This window comes from Anthonomus grandis, chromosome 12 (assembly GCF_022605725.1).
Source record: "Anthonomus grandis grandis chromosome 12, icAntGran1.3, whole genome shotgun sequence".
Classification (NCBI taxonomy): Eukaryota; Metazoa; Arthropoda; class Insecta; order Coleoptera; family Curculionidae; genus Anthonomus; species Anthonomus grandis.
Window position 1 is genome coordinate 5,530,963 of NC_065557.1, and position 24,288 is coordinate 5,555,250.

The following is a 24,288-nucleotide window of genomic DNA, read 5'->3' on the forward strand; positions in this document are numbered from 1 at the left end:
ACTAATATGAAAATCCATTCTGTGTTCTCAAGAACCATTAAAAATCAATAGTGAGAGTTCTTTTGAGCCAAATACAAGTTGTAGTAAAAGAATGATTTCATAATCAGATGTAATTGATCAAACTACGAGTAGCAAATGATAATATTATCAATAATCCTCTGGGTGTTAACCCATAAGTAGATTCACAAGTCCTAGGATAGCAAGTTCAAAAAATAATCATTTCCAATTTGTTGTCAATTGTGGAACTAATAAGTAAATAAAATGATCCAAAAATGGGTCTATCTGGATTAAACTTGGTCAGTTTAACTTTCCCTCAATTTCCAAAGCAATCGACGTTTATTTACCAGTTAATCCAATAATAATAGTCAACATCGCGCGAGTCACCCATTTGATCCAGCGTTTGTTTACCTCTCGAATTAACGCCGTTTGTTATCCAGGTTTCCGCATTTCCGAATAAAAAATTGGTTTTCGGTATTTGAATTCGATAAGGGTCATTTTAATAAATTCACCGCTTTTTTTCAGAAACAAGCCATGTTAGTGCGCCAGCTAGAAGAGGAATTAAGAATGAGAATGCGAGGCCCTAGTATAGAAGTCCAACAGCAAATGGAGGCTTTGTATCAAGAAAACGAGCATTTACAACGGGAAATCGCCATTTTAAGGGACACCATTAAGGTAAGCGCCTTTGTTTTATAAGTAGTTTGAGGTAGCCTTACATGAACTAACTCTATAATTTATTTCCTTATAAACCGAAACAGGAGGAGCTGTACGAAGAAAACGAATTTCTGCACAGAGAAGTAGCTAATTTAAAATTCTCAAACAAGGTATGCACTATCTCGTTCTGATGATTGTTATAAGGCTGCTGCTGCTGTGTTTTAGTAAATTTGCTTTCTACGTGCGCAATATAGCTCCCTTTTTTTGGCTTACTTAGATGTCATATAGAAGCTGACATTTTGTAGAATTTGGTAAAGGCGAGCAGATCGAATTAGGGCTTATAAGGAAATCGCTTATAGAATTTATAATAATTGGAAGCGAGAGTGAATAATGAAATCTTTTTTACTTGCTGCTTCCTCTTCTTCTTTGTTTTCTCCTTGGGCTGAAGCTACGAAGTCAATTTCCAGATCTTCTTAGTACCTGTATACTTTCATATGATCAACTTATATATTGTTTCAACTTATTTTTCTAATTTCCTTTTCTTTGAAATTTATTAAATTTAATACTACTACTGCTACTAACTATATATTGTAGAGGAATAAAATATACCTCAGAACAATTTTTTACGAAGTTGATTAATGACTTAGGACGTTATTACCAATTGTTTTGAGACATTAGCGAAATTACTAAGGTGTCGTGTAATGTTTCTACAAAAAATTGAATATCTCAGAATCTATAGGATCATGAAAATAAATATTCAGATATTGAGAAAATAATTATTTAAATATTTTTTTATTGACTGAAAAACCTATCGCCAATAGCCTCTGAGTGACCAATGAAATTGTCAATGTTTCTTAATTCACGAAAGTCAGATATCCAAAAATTGCGTTTACAAGTCAATAAATTTCTCAGAAACCATACATTCTAGAGGAATTAAATATACCTCAGAATATTCAGAAAACGTGCATTTTTTATGAATTTTATTAATGACTCAGAACGCTATAGCCAACTAATTATGAGTCATCAAGAAAACTACTGAGGTGTTGATTAATGGCCTCCAAGGGAATCAAAGAATTGCGTTTGCAAGTCAATAAATTTCCCAGAAACTATATATTGTAGAGGAGTGAAATATTCCTCAGAATATTACGAAGACGTACATTTTTTATGAATTTTATTCATAACTCAGAACGCTATTGCCAACTGATTATGAGTCATCAAGAAAATTGCTGAGGTGTTGATTAATGGCATCCAAGGAAATCAAAGAATTGCGTTTACAATGCAATAAATTTCTCAGAAACCATACATTCTAGAGGAATGAAATATACCTCAGAATATTCAGAAAACGTGAATTTTTTATGAATTTTATTAATAACTCAGAATGCTATTGCCAACTGATTATGAGTCATCGAGAAAATTACTGAGGTGTTGATTAATGGCATCCAAGGGAATCCAAGAATTGCGTTTATAAGTCAATAAATTTATCAGAAACTATATATTGTAGAGGAGTGAAATATACCTCAGAATATTCAGAAAACAAGCATTTTTTATGAATTTTATTAATGACTCAGAATGCCATTACCAACTGATTATGAGTCGTTAAGAAAATTACTGAGGTGTTGCTTAATGGCATCCAAGGGAGTCGAAGAATTGCGTTTACAAGTCAATAAATTTCTCAGAAACTATACATTGTAGAGGAATGAAATATACCTCAGAAAATTCAGAAAACGTGAATTTTTTATGAATTTTATTAATAACTCAGAATGCTATTGCCAACTGATTATGAGTCGTCAAGAAAATTATTGAGGTGTTGATTAATGGCATCCAAGGGAATCCAACCATTGCGTTTACAAGTCAATAAATTTCTCAGAAACTATATATTGTAGAGGAATGAAATATACCTCAGAATATTCAGAAAACGTGAGTTTTTTATGAATTTTATTAATGACTCAGAACGCTATTACCAACTGATTATGAGTCATCAAGAAAATTACTGAGGTGTTGATTAATGGCATCCAAGAGAATCCAAGAAATGCGTTTATAAGTTAATAAATTTCTCAGAAACTATATATTGTAGAGGAAGGAAATATACCTCAGAATATTCAGAAAACATTAATTTGTTATGAATTTTATTAATGACTCAATGCTATTACCAACTGATTATGAGTCTTCAAGAAAATTACTGAGGTATTGATTAATGGCATCCAAGGGAAAGCTTCCACAAAAAATTGAATATCTCAGAATCTCAAGTATATAAAGGAATATTAGTATTCATAATTGTGACATGATTGTTTAAGTGGCGATTAGATATATAACTTCAGAGTTATGTGGTCAAATTTACGGCCCCATATACATAATGCATGCATGTCCTTCATGCTAATTGCATATTCCTCTGATATTCACTGGTAAGATAGTGATAGAAAACAACATTACAGTAGTCGTCTATCTGAGAATAAATAACTGATTTAATCAGTAGCATATTTAAATACATATAAAGCAGTAAGCATTTTCTGTAACATAATATTGAAAGTTATAAAAAAATACAAGCCGTAGGTTCCGAGTCTGTTCAATAGACAGAATAAGATCTCCATTTATATGAAGGCAACTAAACTTAAAAAGGTGAAATTTGGACCTAATACAATTATTAAATGGACGCTTTTTTATATTAAGCAACAACCCGTGCTTCAACACTGAATCAATGGATTCAATCTTCTGGATCAGTCCTCAGGTTTAAAAGAATACAGAAGCTGAGTGTCATCAGCATATAGAAGTCCAGAGCAACCATGAATATGGGATCTACGGTATAGATGGTAAAAATGGATGGTTTCAGTATGCTACCTTGGAGTGTTTGAGGATTCGACCTTTCTCCATCTAATTCCGAAATTTGCCTCCAAAAATTTAAATATGAAGAAAACCACTTACATGCTTCAGTCTAATTTGGCTTGAGTGGAATCCAAGAGTTCAAGATATGAAATATTCATATTTTTAGAAATGTCATTGGAAATCCCAGCAAGGGCAGTTCTGGTGTTATCACAAGCTTTGACAGAATGATTGGTAGTACCTGCTTGGAAGCAGTAAATTCATTTACCATATCAGAAGCCAGTAGCTTAAGCATTTTCCCAAGAATCGATAAGATGGATATTGCTTAAACCTTATGTAATGTTAGCAGCTTTGGAAAGGGGCTTTAGTATGGCATTCTTTCATAGAATAGGGAATTCTCCCTTTTACAGGCAAATATTAAAAATACTGCACGATTTCTTTAATCATGTTCGTCATATAAGGTTTATATTATGTTCTACAGCAGATAGTTTTGACTGGGGCAAAGTTTACACCGGGGTTAAGAAGCTTTATGGATCCATACACTGATTTAGAGGAAAGTGCAGAACTGACGTCAATATTATCCATAGTAGTCTTTATTACATTTTTTTTAAAACCTCGATATGTATACAGTTTAGAGCTCTTTTTACTTGCCAGCAAATTAAGATTTAAGTAAGAATAAACAAACCTACGATCAGTCATGTCATACAATTCTAATGTTCCTGATTTAGTTGGTTCAACAATATACGATCAACACAATTAACATCTATCAACTCTTACGACTCAGACCAGCGGGTTCCTTAATTCTATCAGATATAGTCCTATCAGAGAGTAAATTTACATTGATATCGCCGATCAGGATAACAAAGTCATACATAGGGCCTAACATTGATATAAGCGTATCAATAGCCCAAGTTGCATTTATGATTCTCTGTTGTAAATTAGATCAAAAATACTGTGGCATTATGTGCCATCTAGCAGGAGACACTAAACTTGTCTTGACCGGCGTTGGTTCTCTCCTTTAAATGAACATTCATGTTGGTTGTTTTGTGAGGTTAATTTATGTTATTCGCGCGTTTCTTTAGTTGGTCTGTCGCGGAATAATAATGTTCTTGTTATCCTTTATGTTATCTTAGTTACTTTAAAATAAAGAAAGTGAAAAGTATCATCGGTGTTCTTGATTATTCACACCTCAGATTTTATGGTTCTTGACAGCTGTAGTTCAGAAAACAACACACACGAAAAGTGTAATTTCCTCATGCGCAAGTGAAAAAAATTATTCTTCATTATTTTCCCTATTTTCAGAATTGATAATGCAGCTCAAACTTAAATTACATGAAAAATCGTAATGAAATGATCCTTGTCGACTGTAGTAGAAAAAACTACCTACAAAAAGTGCAATTATAAGACGATTAAAGCAGTAATGAAAAAATAATCAAGAGTTCATTATTTTTACTATTTTCAGACTTGGTTACTTCAAAAACTTATTAATGAAATGATGCTTTTCTACCACTAAATACAAGTCAATCTTTTCATTGTAGTTCTAAAAGGTTACTTGTATGTCCTAAGGCTGATCATCTACTGTACAATACTTTAGACTTAATTTTAATATTTAGTAAAACTCTTATAAATTTAAGCTATTTGGCAACTATGCCATAACCTGCAAACCTAAACATTCCTACTTGTACTCATGAAAAGATGCTCCCTGATTCATAGCATCCTCGTTCTAGTTCTGACATATTTCCACAATAATAGTCGCAAGCAGCCAAGTAGTAATTAAAAAATCTAGACTGTATATCCTTTATGTGCATTATATGTAAAACAAGGCCCTTATAAGGGTCTCAGAACGCGTGAAGAGTTGACAGCCCTCATATCACTTGCAAATTGTAAAAAATTTAAAATGTCTACCTAAAAACGTCCTGCATAGAAAAAAAAATCTGTCGTAATAAGTTTCTATGCCCTTTAGCATAAAACAGGCCGAAAGGCACGACCAATTTCCATAAAAAGCTGAAAAGGGTAAATATGGAAAGGTATTTCCGTTGCGGTGTTATAGGAGCCTTTTTTAAGACCTCTCGGGGTGAAAAAAAAATCGATTTCTCCTAGGTGAAGGTTGGTTCAAGGAATGACGGATTAGAAGAGAACTTCAGTTAAATACATGCTGTTTAAGAAAGGATATTTATGGTTTTAAATTATCAGATTTTGAGCTCTTTATAAATACATGTCCTCTTAAAGTTAGACGTTCTAATTTTATTTTAGGAACTCGAGCTCCGCATAGAGACCCAAAAGCAAACTCTGCAAGCCCGTGACGAAAGCATAAAAAAACTCTTGGAAATGCTACAAAACAAGGGCATGGGTAAGTCTAACGTAGTTTGCTTGGTTGTTCAATGTCACTATGATCTCTATATTGCTTACCCCTGGCACCCTCACTATTACATCTAATTGCATCTTCCATTCTATGTCGTGTTTTAAAGGTTAGTATGGGTAAAATGGTCATTTTTTTTAAGGTAAACTACCGAAATTAAAAACGGAGGTTTATGTAAGGTCCGTAATTGTTTAGCAGACATTTATGCAATAGAACTGATCAAAATATTTTCTTAATAAATCTTATTTATACAAAGGAAGCACTTAAGTGATCACTTTTGTGTTTAATGTTTTTTACAAAAAAATTATTTGTACCCGACAATTTCTTTTTAAGCATCTATACCATATTGTCGTTATAATATGGATTTTAGTGGGTAAACAAACTGGAAGTGTTCTTCTATGTAAGAAATAATTTTTTTTTGACAAATTTGTTATAGAGGAAGTATATTTGTCCACAATTTTTCTATTTAATCGAGAAAAAAATAAACAAATGTACATACATGTAGAAGCCACTTAAATTATTCATCTCATTAGCAAAATAGCACAAGGATTGTAATGAAAGAGTAATAATTATCGCGAACCAAATTACGCAAACCCCATAAGCATTTCAAGCTGATTCAGTAATATAAAAACAAAATGTGGATGAAACTCACAAAAATCGACTCTGTTAATTTTTTTACAGGATCACCTCTCTTATATACAGTAACAAGGCTTTATTTTAAAATTAAACTTTAAAACAACTCTGCAAATATTAAATAGAGTTTACAGGAGTGCATTACAGTTAAAGTAAAAATTAATTTGCTATATCAAGAGGTAAGTCAAGTGCTGAAAGTTAATCTGTCCATTTACCTCCCTTCAATCCTTCAATAATGAAGATTTAGTTAGAATCTATTCCTTTTATTCTCAAGCATGTCAGGTCTTATTACGTTATTTAAGTCAAAAAATCAATTAATTTGTCTCCAAGATGCTAGTATAAAATTATAGGAAAAGAATGAAACAAAATTTGTAGCATCAAAGTTTAATTTTTTAGTGACCTATGTTTCGCCCTATTAGGGAATCATCAAACCTATATCATTGAAAAATGAAAAAATACACAATATTTTACTTATCACAATATCTAAACAAACACAAACATTAGATTTACATATACATGTAAAAGTAGGATACACGATTCAAATTATTAAAATAGGAGCATGAGGTGACATCCATGACTAGTTTAAAGTACGTGGTATCAAAGGTACGAAGTAATTTACACTCTTCCGAGGACTGGGATCATTTATGTAGGAGATGGAGGTAATGGGCTAATGTTGTTAAAATTAAATGATTTTGACCTGCAATCTTATCATTTACACACGTAAAGTCTCCAAAAGATCCAATTTTCTACCCTTGTCGCAATTATGCAATATTCTGGCATTTTATTCTGATGGAAAAGTGTGTCTAAATTCTTAGAGATAGGTAGCGAATGTAGATTTACTGTTAACGATATCAGTATTTGCTAACTGATATTTGGGTTCATTGACTCTAAAGGACAGTCTTCCACCCGATTGTCCAATATATACAGCAGGATATTCTGAGCACCTAATGTCTTATACTCCAGAAAAGGTCAAGGTATCCAGCTTGTCCTTATCATACGTCACCAGCAAATTAAACTTTAATGCTGTAGATATTGTTTGATTCTTTTTCTCAATCTTCTCAGCTGTAATCCACCCCAGAAGATGTTCAATTGAATCTGATTTCGTACTAAAAACTTGCAAAATGCCCCCAAAGAAAGTAATCAAAAGGACTTATGTCCGGAGATCTTGGTGGCCACTCAATACGGCTTCGCCTGCCCACACACAGACTTTGGACTTTTTTACTCTAAATTATTAATTTGTACTTTTTGGGCAATAAATACTTTTTTGATTTGATACACTAAGTCGGGAAATGTGGTTTCGGTAATTCGTGGCTCTGTTGTATAATAAGACGTGATTTCACTTCTCGACAGACGTTTGATAACTGATGTTTCCTCTGATTCTATGATACCTGAATACCCCTCCTATTTTGTCACTTTTCAAATTCAACATTCCTCAAGTCCACATCAGATCGAGCGAATTATTTTTTATTCCATTCAGAAAAACAAATCATGGTCAGAACTCTCCATTATGTAGAATAGCAAAAAGTTATAATTTATTGCCGTTTATTGGACGTTTTTAACATGTTACTTAGTACAGTCAAAAATACTTTAAAACGAAATATTGTTTTTGAAAGTTTATGAAGCTAATGTAGAAATTCTTAGAGATAGGTAGCGAATGTAGATTTACTGTTAACGATATCAGTATTTGCTAACTGATATTTGGGTTCATTGACTCTAAAGGACAGTCTTCCACCCGATTGTCCAATATATACAGCAGGATATTCTGAGCACCTAATGTCTTATACTCCAGAAAAGGTCAAGGTATCCAGCTTGTCCTTATCATACGTCACCAGCAAATTAAACTTTAATGCTGTAGATATTGTTTGATTCTTTTTCTCAATCTTCTCAGCTGTAATCCACCCCAGAAGATGTTCAATTGAATCTGATTTCGTACTAAAAACTTGCAAAATGCCCCCAAAGAAAGTAATCAAAAGGACTTATGTCCGGAAATCTTGGTGGCCACTCAATACGGCTTCGCCTGCCCACACACAGACTTTGGACTTTTTTACTCTAAATTGTTAATTTGTACTTTTTGGGCAATAAATACTTTTTTGATTTGATACACTAAGTCGGGAAATGTGGTTTCGGTAATTCGTGGCTCTGTTGTATAATAAGACGTGATTTCACTTCTCGACAGACGTTTGATAACTGATGTTTCCTCTGATTCTATGATACCTGAATACCCCTCCTATTTTGTCACTTTTCAAATTCAACATTCCTCAAGTCCACATCAGATCGAGCGAATTATTTTTTATTCCATTCAGAAAAACAAATCATGGTCAGAACTCTCCATTATGTAGAATAGCAAAAAGTTATAATTTATTGCCGTTCATTGGACGTTTTTAACATGTTACTTAGTACAGTCAAAAATACTTTAAAACGAAATATTGTTTTTGAAAGTTTATGAAGCTAATGTAGAAATTTAGCATTAGAAAGTTGCTTTTTTTTAAGTATATTCTTTTATATTCAAATTATTTTGATTTATGTACTTAACCATATAAATGTCACTAAATAAATAAATAAATAAATAAATCTCACCCGTCAAGTTTCTAGGAATAAATAAAGGTTCTAAAAAATAAGGTCTAAGAAATAAATCTACAAGGATTGCAGGTAAAATGAATGAAAATGTGTCAACTGTGCAGCATCTAAGAGTCTGGCCAAAGTTTACAGAATAGAATACTATATACTAAAATATAATGGTTATAATAAAAACTACTTTGACATTTAATTTTTATTTAATTTTGACATTTTCTCAACGTCATTATTTCACAGCCTACTATATCCAAACTAGCGGAATTTAATAAAAATAATTTTTTACAATTTAAATATTGTAAAAACATATGCTATTTTATACAGGGTGTACTTTTTTTTTCGCGCAATATAAATTAATTAAGTTGATAATGGTTTCTTCGAAACGAAACGTCGTACGAGAAATCTCGCAACGTTATTTTTTAGAGCTTAAAAAGTCACCATAACAAAGTGTCTTTTGTTTTTTCCATATCTCTTTAAATAACGCCAGAAAAAAATAAAAACGAAATCGGCAAATTTCGGTTTTTCTCGAATATCTCCGGAACTACTCAAAATTTTAAAACTTTCTAAACGGCGTATTAGTAGGCTCTAAAATGCGCAACTTTTCTCTAATTTAATCAACCTCGTATCTCTATCCTTGTATCCTTGTATATGAGTGTGTCCTCATGTCTAGTGGTCTATCTAAAGTGGATCTTATTTAGTCCTTCGATTTTGGAATTTAAGACTGTATCTCCATACTTCTTAAAAGATACTTCCCATCTGCGACAAGTCAAATTACATAGTAGAGAAATTCATTGCAATAAAACATTTAAAAGAGCATGTTTTATTTGCACGTTAATATTTCTACATAATAATATAATATCTTTAAGTTTACAGTATCATAAATTTTCGTAAAAATGATATTTATAACCTAGGAATAGGAAAAAGGGTGTTTCCTATTAAGGTGTTTATTTTCTTATTCCTTTATAAAAAAATGCGTGTACTTTTGGTAACCCCGCTTTACCTTTAGAACCCAATTTTAATATAAATTAACTTAAAAACGACATTCAGTTTGTTTTCACACTAATCCAATCCCGAAATTATTTGGATCAAAACCTGTCGGCTCATCAGCATTGGCACCGGAATCATTTTTCATCGTAGTTACAGCATAACATTTTCGTCCATCTTCGCCTCACATTAAATAGTGTGCAATCCGCTTTCCACAGACACCCTATAGAAACTACTTTAAATAAATAAGTGAGGGGGTGTGAGGTAAAAAGAGAAAAAAAAACATTGTGGCCTCTGTAAGGTTGCTGTGGTGCTCTGAGCCTTCACTAGGGAGCATGTAAACACGTTTTTGGCCTAATACCGGGTGATTTCGTCTTTTTTTTAGGTAAAGAAGAGGAAAGGGCCATGTTTCAACAGATGCAGGCCATGGCGCAAAAGCAGGTGCTTAATAATTTTTGTTTTGTTTTGTAGTGTGAGATTTGGAGTTTATTTTATTTGTTTTTTTTTTGGTTGTGGTGTTCAGAAGATGTAGAGGTGAATATTTTATGCCACCACAGCAATAAATCGGTGAAAGTTTAAAAATCTAACTGGGTCAGTGTCTAATACGATATGAACGATTTTCTGTCTTTTATAGGCAAAGTAAAAGCTCCGAAATGCTATCGGGTTACGCATCTAAATTATCGAGTTGGAATTTTAGTTGGGAATCGATATACGTTGCGGTATATGGCTATTTTCTTGTTGTCCCTTGACAAAAGATTTGATTTTATTTCAGTTAATGTATATAACAATAATTTTTAAGCAAATTTGATTTTATTATACAAACTGAGTGGGACAAAGAGTCTTTAAATTAATATAACTTTAGAATTGCTACTAGGGGTCTTAAAAAGTAAAATTGAGTAAAATTAACGTTACTCTCATATATTTGAATATGTTTTTAATATTTAGTTAAATAGTTTTAGAAAATTTTTTCAAATTTTTATTCGTTATCGATTTTTTTTGAAGTAGACAACTTTTTCTTGTTATCATAAATACCCTGATAACTTTTATAATTTTCGTTTGTAAAGAGCATAAATACGTAGGAAAAATACACTTTAGATAGTAATTCATGAATAAAATGCAGCTCATAATCCAAAAAAAAACATTAATTAACCAGTAAAATGTGATAAAAAAAATCATGGTTTATCATTTTAAATATCCGCATCCTTCGTAACTACATAAGAAAAGCCACTCCGCAAAATATTCATAAGCCGCATCATATGTTTTATTACCATATTCTCTAAATTTAAAAAATCACCTTCTACATCTTTTTTGATCACTCTCGTAACCAAAGAAAAAAAAATTTAACAAAAACCAGTAGCTAGATTGTAACCTTGTGGAACGACTGCGATGTGAACGTGAAAGTAGCAACGCGTATGAACGTATGCGAAAATGTGATTGTGCAAAAGTGTTCACATCATCTGGCACATAAACAAGAATAATTGGCATCCCTCCCCTCCTCCCCGGTTGCACGGGGAGACTATAATATCATCAGCATGCCTCGATGTTTGCCATCCAAGTATTTAGTCTTGTAAATTTGCTGTAAAAAGTAATTGTTTTATTTTTTATTTTTGGTTTGTTGAGTTGTTGTTTTTGAAATTTAATTGGCCAGGCGGGATTATTGCTTTTAACTATTAACAAGTAGAGTTGAAACATCAGACTTTTTGTAACGTTACAAAAGAAAAAACAATGGCGAAATCGGTTGATTTTCAATAGAAATCAACGGGTGTGAGAGAAATCCGGGGTGGACAATTTTTGCTGTTTAAAAAGTATACCGGCCCGGTCAACGAAGGTCTTGGGTGCGAAAATTAACCTGCAATAACACGTACAAGTTAAAAAGGAAACGATAATGTTTCTTCTACTGACGATAATCTAACCCACATCGAACTTGTGCAATATTGAACGATTGAACAATTGAACGATGTGCAATAGATACTTTTTTTAGTATCGATATCTATTTATTAGATACTTTGCAAGCATCTGATCCTAGATACTTTTTACCTAATGACAACATTCATAACAGTATTAAGGTATTCCAGATTTATTTTAAATGTATATAATATTTTTATTAAATATGCAATGTTTTATGCAAATATGAGTTCATTATAAAAATATAATAAGTCAAATAAATCAAAGTTCATGTTATAATAAATGTTTAAAATAAATACAACTTTCACCAACAAAACAAAAAATATAGCTCTAAAATAAAAATAACTAATTATAATATTAAAGGTTGAAACCTGCTTCTTTAATCTGAAATTATCAGACCAATTTTTGAAAATATTCCCTCACTAGGTTTGTACCAACAAGGTACTTGATTTTTGACAAATTTTTGCCACAGTAAATTATTGTCTTTTGAATCCTTTTCTTGTCTGTCATCAGGTACTTCAGGACAGTGAATTTCTTCACTCTGATTTTAGTTTAATATTTTATTTATTGCAGCAAATGAAGTTCTTCTTCCATGTTCTTCTCTAAGCCATATCTCTTATATCTTGATTACAGAAATGTACCTTATGACAACGCAGGATTATAATGTATATTGAGAAGTTTTGTAGTAAGTTCTCCTAGCAAATCATATTGAGAGATTTTTACAATATCACTATTGACGTAATAACTTTTGAAATACTGAAATTATTTTCTGCACTTAATTCTATAGTAATTTGAGCAAATCCCTGCAAAACTTTCACGAAATCGCCTATTCCAAGACAACCATTTCTACTGGATTATGAAGAATTTCGCAAGCCACTTCAACAGCCACTTGCATCTCGCAAATTCTGCGAAATATAAAACATGTAAAATTCCATCTTCTAATCGCATCAAATTATTCCTGCAGTTGCAATAGTTTTGCGACTGCTGTAGAACTTCTATGAAAATATTCCACATTTTTCTTTGCTTTTTGTTGCAATGAACTAATAAAATTTAAAGAATCTTGTACTATTAAATTGGTTTTATACCACATTATGTGTTTTCTCAAAAACTTAATTCTAGTAAACCGGAATTTATTCTTTAATCACAAATAAAATGAGCTGTAGTTTCCATGTAACTTTGTGGAGCTATTGTAGTACAGGTATCTATAGTAAAAGTGATATAATCAGCTCTTAACACTCAAAACTCCATTTTTACCAAAACCTCTGCATATTTTTGGGATATAAAATGTCTTTTCTACTAAACGTAGTTCGATTGGGTAAGTGATAGGAAGGATCTAATGCGACTCCCTATTATTCCTCTTAAATGCCTGGACTAAATGAGAAATGCTTAGAAAAAATTCCTGAAAAATTTCAGTCTTAACTACCTGGAAGAAATAAGAAGAAATCATTTACCAGGCGACTCCTATTGGGTCTGCTTGGGTTTTAAATTAATTAAAAAATGGAAAAAAATAATTAATTTTTAAATAATTCTGAATAAATATTTTGGCCCTATAATATAAAAATGCCTGGAAGTAAAAAAAAAATTAATTCGGATGCACTGAAAAAAATAATAAACCTTTTTAGGGTGTAAAGAAAAATGAGAAATTTCTTACAGGCAATATTGAGGCTCTATTTGAATTTAACAAAAATGCTCAAATTTGTTTTGAAAATTGCTTTTACTGTAAAAAAGTATAAAATTCTTCCAGGCAGTTGAGATCCTATTTGGATTTTTTTTTAAATCTGAATAAAAAGTACTTCCAGGGAGTAAGTGGTCAATTGGCTTGCCTGAAAAACTAAATAATGGCTTCAAGTGCCTGAAAGTAACCAAAAATGATCAAACTTGTTTTAAAAATTAATTTTACTATGTAAAAGCATGAAAATCTTTTCACTCTTCCAGGCAGTCGAGACTCTATTTGGAAGTAACAAAAAAATTCTGGATAAAAATACGTTTAGGAAATAAGTGGGCAATTGGGCTGCCTGGAAAACTCTAGTCTGGAAATACCAAAAAATAATCCAATTTGATAATTAAAATTTACTTTTACTGTATAGAAGAATACAAATCATTTAATTATTTTACTTGGGTGGCAAATTAATTAAAAAAAGGAAAAAATTATGAAAATATACTTAGAACATTGAAAGGCCTTTCAATGTTCTAAGAAAATATATTATTATATTAAAAATTAAAAAATTCTGAATAAATATTTTGGGCCTATTAAACACTTCTTAAAGGTTGATATAGAAATGCCTGGAAGAAACAAATGTCTTCAAATGAATAAGAGAAATAAGAAACTTCTTACAGGTAGTTGACAATTTAATTCAGTTGCCTGAAAGAAAATCACTTTCAATGGTCCTACGAAGTGAGAAGTGTCTAAAAAAATTACTTGGAAATTCAATCTTAACCGCTTAAAAGAAATGTGGTATCACTTACAAGCAATTCTCATTTTAATTGAGTTTTCATGAAAAAAATATTGAAAATTGCATTTCCTGAGCATTTCCTATTTTATATTCCTTTATTTTTCGGCTCACTTCTCCTAAAACTAAATTTTTCTTATGCAATTTGACCCCTTGTCTTCGGCAAGCAAGTGCTGTCAGACAAAAATGCACCAACAATTATTTAAAAAAAAACATCCATTCTAATCTAATTCCTGCTGCACATTTCTACCATTTCGGGCGTTAACTGACGTATTTCTTAACGGATACGTTGGTTTAAATGATCTAGATTTGCCGGTTGGCTTTTAAATACCTCTCCTTTAAGGTATCCCCCTTAAAAAAAAGTCTAGTGGTGTTAGATCGGGTAATCTTGGTGGCCACTCAATAACACCGCTAGTTCCAATCCACCTGTTTGGGAAAGTGTCATATATGTATGTACATATATACATATACGTATTTTGCGTTTTTCATGCTTGCTTTCAAATATGGACGTGGAAGGGTTTTTTTTTTAATTTCAGTCCAATGGCAGTTGCTCTTTTTTCTAAGCCATAGGATTAAGAAATTTGTAAATCCATAGTACGTCCTGTAAAATTAAGACACATTTTTCGACCAGAAACGGACTTCTTATACATCTATAAGAAGAAGCTTCTCAAGAAAATCTACCTACTGGACCCAAGTAAACTAATTATACTTTTCAAGGCATCTTTTAAGAAATCAATGGAATTCATTCAATTATTTTAAAGTCCATTGGACTGCCAAAATTACTACTCATAGGATGTCCATTATTAATCCATCAACTTCCTTTGGACTAATACTGGATATCCATTGGACGATGTGTGCCATCTCGGTCAAGTCCTGGAGCTTTTTTTTATTTCAATTTATAAATTGTTGAATCGTTTTCTCTTTAACTTAACGCTGTGCCTGTATACAGTGCGTACTAAAAGTTATGTCAAAATTCATTTGAAATTAAGGGATGAATTTTTTGAAAAACACTTAGACCCGTCGATTTTTATTTCCAGTTACCCTTTTTTGTACGTGTTTTTTTTTTGTACGTAAGTTTGGATATAAAGGGGTGCTCAAAAATAAATCTTGGCCATCAACTTAATTTTTTTAAATGGAAGCACTTTTTTTAATTTCATTTTTGAATTTCACCTGAAATTCTACGTATGTTTTAAACTTGTATTCTGTAAGTTTAAATCTTGTTGTAATGGTTTAAATTTGCATCCTATCCTGACGAAGAACTAATTTTCCAGCAAGATGCTGCCACTGTGCATACGTTCTTCAACGAATGGCCCGCTAGGTCACCTGACCTAACACCAATGGACTGTTTTTTGTCAAGTCAAAAATATTTGTTAATAGGCAAAATAATCTAGACGACTTGACAGGGAGGATTCGCAGAGAAGTGCGTGCCGTGCCAAAACTCAAGAAATAATTGAAAATGTGCAACGAGAGTTTATTGATGGCCTTGGATATTGTTAAGCGGTGAATTGTTGAAACTATTTTGAACATTTAATGCAATTTTTATGATTTTTTTTATTTGTTACAATAATCGTGCTTTTTTCGATAACTAATGGCTTTGGGTATAGGACATGATGCATACGTAGAATTCCACGCAAAATTCAAAAAGGTGCTTTCATTTGAGAAAATTAAGCTGATGCTAGAAATTTATTTTTGAGCAACCCTGTATATATAAAATTCACGGACAAAAAAGCGCAACTTGATCCGAGCGTTTTTGAAAAAAAACCCATCGTTTGATTTTAAATGAATTTAGACATAACTTTTGGTAGGCACTATATTTCTATAACATTTTAAGAAAAGGGGGTATTTTCGCACTCAATAAAAACCTTTGCCAGGCCGGTATCTGACAAGAAATCTGAAGCGGTAAGGGCTTTTCGTGGGACTATAAAAATGAATGTCAAAAGTATGATGGGTCAGCATCTAAAGACCGATAATAGAGCGTACTGTTACGAATTCTTGGTAATGTGTCGGTGACGGTGGACGGTGACGGGTGGTAAAGCCGCGAGCTTAACAGCCGGTCTTCAACGGTGTCTTGGTCATGGTCGTTGCAGGAGCTGCAGGCCGCCAACGAGACCCTGCGCACCCTTCAGACTCAACTGGAGCTCGTGCCTTCGCCATCCAGCAGCACAATCAAAGTGCTGCTGGACACCAAAGATGCGAGAATCGCGACTCTCGAACGCGAAGTTTATCTGCTCGAACGCGAGGTGGAACGTTTAGGTCCACCGACAATAGTTAATCAACCACCTGGTGGGTCCGCGCATCTGCAGGTCGTTACGGAACAACCTCACCTTCACCTACCGTCGACGGTGAGACGTCAAGTAAGTTTTTTACTAAACGATGTTCAGATCGGCAAAGATGGGTCCGTAATTGGTAGACTGTAACTAGCTGTAAAGACTGTCCGGTCGCTGATGACTGGAGAGCTCGGTTTTACCACCTCACTGTCTGTCGATGGCACGCATGTGTCTTTCTACCCCCGCATGGCCAGTGCATGCATCCGATCACCTACTGTGCTACAGCTCGACGAGTTCCGGGTGGAGATTCAGCGTCGCGATCAAGAGATACTCGCCATGGGTGCTAAGATGAAAACGTTGGAGGAGCAACACCAGGACTATCAGCGGCATATCGCGGTGCTTAAGGAGTCGTTGTGCGCCAAAGAGGAGCATTACAATATGCTGCAGGCCGACTTGGAGGAGATGAGGGCGCGGCTGGAGGAGAAGAACCGGATGATCGAGAAGAAGCAGCAGCAGTATCAGCAAGAGAGGGGGAGAGCCGCCGCCGAGATTGCCGAGTTAAGGGAGCATATGGATATTAAGGATCGGAAGATCAATGTCTTACAAAGAAAGGTATTTTTGTTGTGCTTCTTGTAGTAGGTCGTAGGAATGTTTTGGTTACTTTTACTGGCACGGTTAGCCCCTCTTTATTTTATATTTTCTTAGCGGAAGTAGATGCAAGCTTTGATGATTTAAATGAAACACCTTATACCGGGTGGTGCGTCACCGAGCGGAACATAGGAAAACCCATGTAAATTTTAAGGGGGTCAATTATTGGCTTCCCTGTAAAGAAAAAATGTAAGATAACTTTTGAAGAGACCAATCTGGCAAACCCTCGTGCAAAGTTTCAAAAAATCTTAATAAACGAATCTTGAATTATTCAATTAAATATAATTGCAAAATTACCAAATTCGGTTCAGGTAAAACCAAACGGACACCAGTAAAATAAATATTGTCACTGACGTGAGGAAAAGTGTCAATAAATCAGTGAGAGTCGATATTTGAAAACAAGTATGAATTATTCAATCGACGAAAACATAGATATAAATATTTAATATAAGTTCATCGTTATATTAAATGAAAGTTTAGATAAAAAGTTATGTTAACGTGTCTTTTAAAAAAAAAACATTTCTTGTATTCGGCTGTAAGTCAGATTTGACAAAGCCTTATAAACAAATTGTTTGCTGGTGGCTGGTGTCTGGTTTTACCTGAACCGAAAATTTGGTAATTTTGCAATTACATTTAATTGAATAACTCAAGATTCGCTTATTAAAAGGTTTTGAAAGTTTGCACAAGCCAGATTGGTCTCTTCAAAAAGTTATCTTACATTTTTTCTGTAAAATATACAGGGAAGCCAATAACTGACCCCCTTAAAATTTACATGGGTTTTCCTTTGTTCCGCTCGGCGACGCACCACCCGGTATAAAGGCTGGTCCAGATCTTAATCACTAAATCATTACTAAGTCAAAAATAACCCCAGTTTGTCATATAAACATATGACAAACATATATCGAGAACGAGATAAAATACTTCTATGAAATTTGGCACAGAGCTTCTAATCACCAAGGAGCACTTCTTGCATGAAGATATGTTTTTTTAAATTCTACCAGTTGCATACGTATTGCATCGAGATGGCACGTAATGATTAAACTTAATTTTTAAAAGTTTCTCCGTAACAATAGATATATATTTCAATATGCTTTTGATTTAAAATTAACAATATATATACACTTATCAGTTTAAAAATTTTATTAAAGTTTTTGAAAAAAAAAATGTTAATATTGCATCTCCCAGACATCACTCATCACTTTCTTTAAGAATTAACATATCAACTAAAATATTATTTGATTTACATTTAGTTCTTAAGAAATTGCTTCTTTAGGACATGCAAGCACGAACTTAATATATACCTGGACTGCTAATGCATATGGCCACGATACCCAAAAATGACCACTGCCTGATGGCCGCCATTTTTATAGTGGTTGTGTCCTTTTGATGTTGGTCACTCTGAACATTTTCAGTGTATCCAACAAAAAATATATTAAATAACGGTAATGAGGTTGGCCATGCTGACGTTTGACATGTGAGTATAGCGGATTGCCTAGTTTTTGGCGATTTGTAAACGGCGCTTGGGTATATCGTCTATAATAGGCGATATTGCTTCCTCATTTAACACATAAATAACGTATCACCATCCTTATTTAAACGGTAGTTCACTGTTTATACCGAATTATTGTGAATTGTCTGTCTGTGAATAATATATAGAGTTGTTTATTTTTATATAAAGCCTTGCTAATTACAAACCCTCATAAAACCATCAATATTTTGATTTTTATAGATGGTTGTACCTATTAATGTGGAAACATTTTAACTGAATTTGTTAAGTAAATATAGACAAAAATTTAAATGAAGATCATCATTTTCATGGTATTAGGATTTATAAGATATGAGATATCTTAAATTCTTAACTAAATGTAACTTTCTATTAACCTATCTAACCTACAATTGGCACAACTGAAATTTCTCAGAGTGCCCAACATCGAAATGACACGATCACGCAAAATGGCGGCCCCCTAGTAGTGGTCGTTTACTTTTCATTAAATTGGCAGTCCAGATATATTTATTAAGTTCGTGCATGCATGTCCTAAAGAAGCAATTTCTTAAGAACTAAATGTAAATCAAATAATATTTTAGTTGATATGTTATACTTATAATAATTTGAAGATATTTAGATACTTACCAATAATTGTATATTAGCACCATAGGCATGAAAGCAAATTTTAATTAAAAAAAACAAAATTAATTTATTTTTTAAATGTTTTATTTTAGGATAAATTGCGAATTAGAACTTGTGAGATTTGCAACCACGATTTTTGAAGATTTTTGTTCTTGAAATTACTTTTTGTCTCCTTCATTTATCACTTTTTCTATTTGCATACTATAATTTCTAAAAAGGTCTGGGTTTCAGAAATGAAAGAAAAAATATTCACATTTGGATATTAAATAATTGGTTGTTCTAGAAGAGTTAGCTAGAGAAGGCTTCTCGAAAGTATTTTTTTAATAGGAATGTAATTTGTTTTATTTTTTTTTATTGCAGGGTGTTTTTTTTAATTAAAAAATGCCTGCGTTTTTTTAGTCAAGAAATTTAATTTTTTTTTAGATTTTTTTTTGAAGTTCTAGGGCTGATGCCTTGTTTTTATTTATTCTATTTTGAAAAAAAGGTTGAAAAACGTATTTTATATGTTAGTTAGAGGAGTATTATTTTTTTACTATTTTACTGATCTTAGAATTGATCAGTATATTAGCAAATATTGAAAACAAAGAAAAATGCACCAAGATGTAATCTGCGTTTCACAGTGTTAAGACCACTTTATGAAGGAACCGTGTTTTTGTCTTGAGTTTGCTAATATGGTTAAATATCTTTGTGTCTAATAATTTTATTAGATGAACTTTTTAATTGCAATTTTTAGTTGTGTACCTATTTAAACTACATTCGTAAATATAAGCATTTTGTCCTTAGAATTTGTTTAAAGACAGTTTCTCAATTTCCAGGTCTGATATCTCTATGTTAATTTTTTTTTGGAAAAAGAAACCAACAACACGTGTCGAATAGTTTTATTATAGGTACTTATGGTTCAATTTTAAATTGTGTAGCTTAATTCCATTCGTACATATGAGCATTTTGTCCCTTGGATTTATTTCCAACGTCCAGGTCTAAACTCTTTAGAAATAATGGGAAAAAAATGCTAATAAACGTATCAAATAATTTTATTAAAGGAACTTATATTTTAGTTTTTAATTCTGTACCTGTTTTTTTTTCTTCATATCATAAATTGCTTTATATAATAAGTTACAATAATTATTGAAAGGAGAAATTGGAAGCCAAAATTGTCATTTACGTTTTTTAATTCAATTATTTTTACCCTAAGAATAGTAGTTACGTGTGTGTATGTATTGAATCTGTCTAATTCTAGAAAGTGGCTTCCAAACTGTGGTAAGCTTTTTATTCCTATATCAAATTTAGCGATTTCTTCATACATGAGAATTTGTTGTATTTTTTTACTTGAAAACGGTGCTCGTATTAAATGAGGGTTTGAAGAGTAATTTAATTTTTTTAAAAACCTGCTACGAATCATTTTTTTGTCTAAAAATATTCAGTCTCAGTGCAGTACGGACGCCACTGGAAGAATGTAAAAAAAATATTTTCATGCAAAAAGTGCTCCTGGATGCTTTAAAGCAGTATCCCAAATTTCAAGTTATAAATAAAAAACTTTTTTTTCTTTTAATTGTAACCACAAGTATCTCGGAGATGAATCATTTTTCGACATATGTTTCTATGGTAAACTAGGGCTTATTTTTGACGTAAAATAGGTGGTTAAAATTTGTTGCTTAAAATCTGGACCACCCTGTATGTTACTAATTTAAAAAAATTATGTCATACAGGGTCTGCATAGAAAATGCATTCTCATCGAAAATTTATCATGAGACACCTTGTATAGAGGGTTGTTTTATTTGCAACTTCCCGGTATTTATTACGTGGATGTCATATGAATTTAATATTTTATTTTGCAAATATTTTTTTTGAAATAACGCGTTTTCTCATAAAAATCGGTTAGGGAAAAAAACAATTTAAATTTGTGAACAAAAGTGTGCGATGATTATTTTTTTTTTAATGTAAGTACATTTATTATTATATAACTAACAAAACTAACTAATACTGCGTGGGATATAATGTAATTTTTTACAAGAAAAATATCTTCGTGATATTGAGTTGAATGAATCAGTATTGATTATTTTAACTATTGTTCGATTAAATGGTGATTTTAAATAGGTTATAGTTAATGCAATAAAATTGTATACAGGTTTAATTGTAGAGATCGTATAATCACAATTTATCGTAGAGAGATCGTTGATTATTCAAATATTTAAATAAAATTATTATGCGACCACTTTTTTGTTGGACAAAGTTATTTTTCGTGTGTTTAGAGAATAATCTTCCACTAAAAAATTAATTTTACTAATATTCATAAAAAGCGGAAAAGTTGAAAAAACGACATTTGTCGCCTTATCTAGAGAGATGCCGTGACCGATCTGAAATTTTCAGAAGACAGGTATAGAACAATTGATGACATCAATTGCACGAAAATATTTTTTTGCAACGATTTGCATTATATCCCAGGCACTATAAATAATTTTCTGGAATAACCGATATAGTGTGTCCCAATTTCTAATCACTCATTTAAAATACACTGTATAATAAACTAAAGAGATAACATCATGTTAGTAGAATCATATAATTTCAATAATGACAAAAAAATCAATTCTAACAATTTTTTCTTTTATTTTTTATTTTAAGCTCATTTGTTTTGTCCTTACATCCTTAGATGCTTTTTGTCCATTACACCTTTACAGTTATCTCGTTTAACCCCCAAAAAAAGGAATCATTTAACCATAGACCTTACTAACCCAACTAACCTAAAAACCTTAGGTCGAAAACCTTGAAGATCTCCTAAAAGAGAAAGATAACCAGGTAGACATGGCGAGAGCACGTCTCTCGGCCATGCAAGCTCACCACTGCTCATCCGAGGGCGCCCTGAGCACCTTGGAGGAGGCCATTGGTGATAAGGAGAAGCAGATGCACCAACTAAGAGAACAACGGTAAGGAAACCCTTACTTTAATCAACTGAATTTCTTATTCGCTTACAATAAAACAGCTTGACAGACTCCTAAACAAGTGTATTTCTGCATTAACTTTTAGGGACAGAGCTGAACAAGAAAAGCAAGAAGAACGGGAGCTACACGAAAGGGAGATAGCCGACTACAAGATGAAGATACATGCCCTGAACAGCGAGGTTGAGAAACTAACCGCTAGACTAGATAGGGCGCAAAACGATAGGGAACGTATCGAAGCCAAATTGGAAAGCTCACAATCCGAACTGGGTAAGAACCAACTTTATTTAATGAACTAACTGGACAGCACCGGAAATGTCTTGCTTCAGGTAAATCCAAAGCGGAACTGGACAAAGCGATGGAGTTCGGACGTCGCGGGGACGACTACGATGTCGCGCGACAACGAATCGCTCGCCTCGAGCTCGAAAACGAACGGCTGCGCCAAGATCTCGAGCTAGCGCAAGCGAAACAGACGCGATTCGGGTCGAACGTTTACTCGAGCTCGCACGAACTCGACCGAATGCACGAACGAGCGGACAAGACGTCGTCCGATCTTCGACGATGTCAGGCCGAGCTTCGGGTCACGCAGGCCGATAGCGAACGAGCGCGATCCGAGGCGCAGGCGTTACAAGAGAAGTTGGAAAAGTCGCAGGTTTGTTTATTTTTTTTTTTGATTAGGACATTTGAGCGTCAAGTCAAAATGTTGTGACACAGAAGTTTTCTTGAATTTGCATAGAGAAAACAAAAATTAATTAACGGCAAAGAGACCAAAAACTACTGCACTGACAATGACATGACATTGAAGGCACAACACACAAATATAGAGAAATGCGGATTGCTTTGATTGAAAACCGAATTAGTCCATCGAAAGTGACTTTTAGAAAAATACGAGTTTTGGGAGAACATACTATTAGAAACATCATTAATAATACATTCTTTTTAAATATAATTTTGAAAAATTATTAATTTTTAAATATAACAAAACCAAAAATTGATTTATTTGTTTTTGCTCAAAAGTAGTGGATTTTTTTGATTTTGCACGAAATTTGAATATTTACTAGATAGAAAACATTATTTTGAGCAAGGGAGAAAGCTTTGTTTCCCATAAGAAAAAATAAAAGAAAAAACAAGAAAAATATTCAGATCTGTAGGTACCTACTTGCAATATTAAAAACACGTCGAAGAAGATATATTTTTAATTAATAAAAACCAAAACTTTGATCTCCAAAAAATAAAATATTAAATAAATGTTAAAATATTTAAAAAAATTTATACAGGGTATTTACTAAGCAGACGGTACAAACTTAAGGGATTATTCCTTGGACTATTCTAACGATATTTTGTCCTTTTATCTTTTTTGATAGGACGCTTTGTTTCGAAGATACTGGGCGAAAAAGAATTTTGACAATAACAATTATTTATTACCAAAAATCACATGTAATATTTCTTAATATACAAGAACTGTTCGAAACGACTACCTCCCGCTCAGATTCAAGAATCCAGTCTTCTCCTCATCGACTCCCGAACTCTTTCCAAAACACCAAAGTCGTTTCTGATTGCGTTACATCCAGCAATTATCCGATTTCTCAAATCTTCTATATCTTCCACTGGAGTAGTATAAACGAATAACTTTAAGTGAAGCTTCTTTTTCTTTTGGTATGTGTAACAAGATTATACTTAGAACGATACCAGTGACCTGTACTGTTTTTTTGTTGAATATACAATCCTTAACGGATTAATTTTTTACTCACTGAAAAGGTCTTCGAATTTTCTGTAGTTTGTTTTACTAAGTTTCAAATTTATGTAATTACTATTTATAGATCGCCTTTAGCTAGCCAGGTATTGTTTCTGGAGAACTTGGAGATTTTGCTGAGTCAGTTTTCTCCTAATTCCTCAATCATCTTGACAGGTGATTTTAATATGAATTACAATGGACAAGCGA

General features: G+C 32.7%; 1 protein-coding gene across 1 annotated transcript in view; it reads left to right on the plus strand.

The window, feature by feature from the left end:
- LOC126742860 (trichohyalin) overlaps nucleotides 1-24,288 on the plus strand; it is a 60,521-nt gene that overhangs the window by 14,607 nt on the left and 21,626 nt on the right. The window contains exons 5-12 of the mRNA XM_050449678.1: nucleotides 523-672; nucleotides 5,722-5,818; nucleotides 10,401-10,456; nucleotides 16,458-16,724; nucleotides 16,923-17,249; nucleotides 22,165-22,334; nucleotides 22,435-22,616; nucleotides 22,676-22,998. Of these exons, the coding sequence (XP_050305635.1) occupies nucleotides 523-672; nucleotides 5,722-5,818; nucleotides 10,401-10,456; nucleotides 16,458-16,724; nucleotides 16,923-17,249; nucleotides 22,165-22,334; nucleotides 22,435-22,616; nucleotides 22,676-22,998 (1,572 nt within the window). The remainder of the gene's footprint in view (nucleotides 1-522; nucleotides 673-5,721; nucleotides 5,819-10,400; nucleotides 10,457-16,457; nucleotides 16,725-16,922; nucleotides 17,250-22,164; nucleotides 22,335-22,434; nucleotides 22,617-22,675; nucleotides 22,999-24,288) is intronic.